We start from the raw sequence: 1,067 nt of genomic DNA on the forward strand, positions 1-1,067 counted from the left end.
TTTTTAGATTTTAAATGTCTTAATTTTGAGACAAATGATATATTTGAATTAGACTGTACATAGAGGCCAGAACATGTATATTGGAGGACGTAAAGTTCAAAAGATATGGGTTCCTCGACACCTCCGATGTAAAACTGATTCCGCGGATAGATCTGATCAATGTGGAGGTTCTAATGACATGGTTGGAACTAGTAAAACCAATCTGGACACTCGGAATACCAGGAGACCTGAAACCGAGGAATTAAGTGAGTCAGAAAGCTCTGATGATGATGATGAGGGAGAACGAGAATCGTCGACGGCTCGTCTCTCCAAAGATTTGATGTTGTCAGATACTGACGAGGAAACAGATAAGTAAGCAAAATGCTATTAAATGAAATGTATTTAATAAATTTTTTACAGTTAAGGTTTTGGTGCTAAAAAGAAACCACAAAAATTTAATTTTTAAACATTTCTGCAAAAGTTTGTTTATACTGCGCCTTAGATAAATTAGACTAGATAGCTCATGTCGTCTTCAACATACCAGAGTGTTTTATCTGAAATTAAAAATATGAATTTAGTTCTGTACTTGTTATGTCCATACATTATTGAATTAAAGAGTTGCGGCAAGTATTATTCATACTACGTACAAATGTCCTACTCAAAATAAAAAACTGGAAAATGCACGCCCCCCCCCCCTCCCTGCCTCCAAGAAAATTTCAATGAAAGTGTGTAGAACAGCAGCTTACGCAAGCTAAATGTATTTCAGCTGACCCAAGCAAAATAGAAATCAAAACAAGGGCAGTGGGAAGTGACCTTGCTCCCCTCAGAATAGGTCTGGGATGAAGGGCTCGGAAAAATAATTCTTTCTCTTGCAATTTGGCTAGCTGCAGGATCATCCAAAAAATTCATTTATTTTTATTTTCAAAATTAACCAAAGTATGATTAAAGGATGGACAAGGAATGGACGATCAAGAAGAAAGAATGAAAAACAAGAAATATAGAAGTCTCAAAATGTTTCATTCTGATATCATATTGAAATTTAAAAATATTGTAAAATTTATTTAAAATAAATTATTGAAGTTAAAAAA

The 1,067-nt window shown here is 34.1% G+C and overlaps 1 protein-coding gene across 1 annotated transcript; it reads left to right on the forward strand.

Annotated features, from left to right (window-relative positions):
• Positions 1 to 50: 50 nt before the first annotated feature.
• On the forward strand, positions 51 to 352 carry LOC111717766 (osteocalcin 2; the record flags this gene model as incomplete). Its single annotated transcript, XM_023493228.1, is given in 1 exon segment — positions 51 to 352. A coding segment is annotated over 1 exon segment (302 nt), but the record flags the coding sequence as incomplete, so codon positions are not given.
• Positions 353 to 1,067: the final 715 nt, after the last annotated feature.

The sequence above is a fragment of the Eurytemora carolleeae genome, unplaced genomic scaffold (assembly GCF_000591075.1).
Source record: "Eurytemora carolleeae unplaced genomic scaffold, Eaff_2.0 scaffold3848, whole genome shotgun sequence".
In the NCBI taxonomy this organism is placed as follows: domain Eukaryota; kingdom Metazoa; phylum Arthropoda; class Copepoda; order Calanoida; family Temoridae; genus Eurytemora; species Eurytemora carolleeae.